General features: G+C 47.7%; 1 protein-coding gene across 1 annotated transcript; it reads left to right on the forward strand.

Annotated features, from left to right (window-relative positions):
* Positions 1 to 6: 6 nt before the first annotated feature.
* Positions 7 to 1,115, forward strand: LOC121813292 (protein NLRC3-like). Its single transcript, XM_042216961.1, has 2 exons — positions 7 to 1,035; positions 1,091 to 1,115. Exons 1-2 carry the CDS (start codon positions 230 to 232, stop codon positions 1,098 to 1,100), a joined length of 816 nt encoding a protein of 271 aa, XP_042072895.1. The 5' UTR covers positions 7 to 229; the 3' UTR covers positions 1,101 to 1,115.
* The last annotated feature ends 34 nt before the right edge of the window (positions 1,116 to 1,149 follow it).

Consider the following 1,149-nt stretch of genomic DNA (forward strand, 5'->3'; position numbering starts at 1 on the left):
AATCTGCAGCTTTGAAGACTTCCAGGTTGTGTTCATCTTTGATGGTCTGGATGAGTGTCGACTTCCTCTGGACTTCCACAAAACTACAATCCTAACTGACCCTAGAAAGTCCACCTCAGTGGATGTGCTGCTGATAAACCTCATCAGGGGGAAACTGCTTCCCTCCGCTCGCGTCTGGATAACCACAAGACCTGCAGCAGCCAATCAGATCCCTCCTGACTGTGTTGGTATGGTGACAGAAATCAGAGGGTTTGCTGACCCACAGAAAGAGGAGTACTTCAGGAAGAGATTCAGAGATAAGAAACAGGCAAGCAGAATCATCTCCCACATTAAGACATCACGAAGCCTCCACATCATGTGCCACATCCCAGTCTTCTGCTGGATCACTGCTACAGTTCTGGAGGATGTGCTGGAAACCAGAGAGGGAGGACCACTGCCCAAGACCCTGACTGAGATGTACATCCACTTCCTCGTGGTTCAGGCCAAAGTGAAGAAGATCAAATATGATGGAGGAGCTGAGACAGATCCACACTGGAGTCCAGAGAGCAGGAAGATGATTGAATCTCTGGGAAAACTGGCTTTTGAACAGCTGCAGAAAGGAAACCTGATCTTCTATGAATCAGACCTGACAGAGTGTGTCATTGATATCAGAGCGGCCTCAGTGTACTCAGGAGTGTTCACACAGATCTTTAAAGAGGAGAGTGGACTGTACCAGAAAAGACTGTTCTCCTTCATCCATCTGAGTGTGCAGGAGTTTCTGGCTGCTCTTCATGTCCATCTGACCTTCATCAACTCTGGAGTCAATCTGCTGGAAGAACAGCAAACAACCTCCCAGACACGTGAAACAAGAGAATCTGCAGAGACACACTTCTACCAGAGTTCTGTGGACAAGGCCTTACGGAGTCCAAGTGGACACCTGGACTTGCTCGTCCGCTTCCTCCTTGGTCTTTCACTGCAGACCAATCAGACTCTCCTACAAGGTTTGCTGACAAAGACAGGAAATAGTTCACAGAACAATCAGGAAACTGTCCAGTACATTAAGAAGAAGATCAATGACAGTCTGTCTGTAGAGCAAAGTATCAGTCTGTTCCACTGTCTGAATGAACTGAATGATCGTTCTCTAGTGGAGGAGATCCAACAGTCCCTGAG

This window comes from Haplochromis burtoni, unplaced genomic scaffold, assembly GCF_018398535.1.
Source record: "Haplochromis burtoni strain Fernald_Lab_line unplaced genomic scaffold, NCSU_Asbu1 Contig_1401, whole genome shotgun sequence".
Lineage (NCBI taxonomy): Eukaryota > Metazoa > Chordata > Actinopteri > Cichliformes > Cichlidae > Haplochromis > Haplochromis burtoni.

Coding starts and splice junctions, on each gene's coding strand:
- LOC121813292 (XM_042216961.1), top strand. CDS start 230: ATGGTGACAGAAATCAGAGGGTTTGCTGACCCACAGAAAGAGGAGTAC.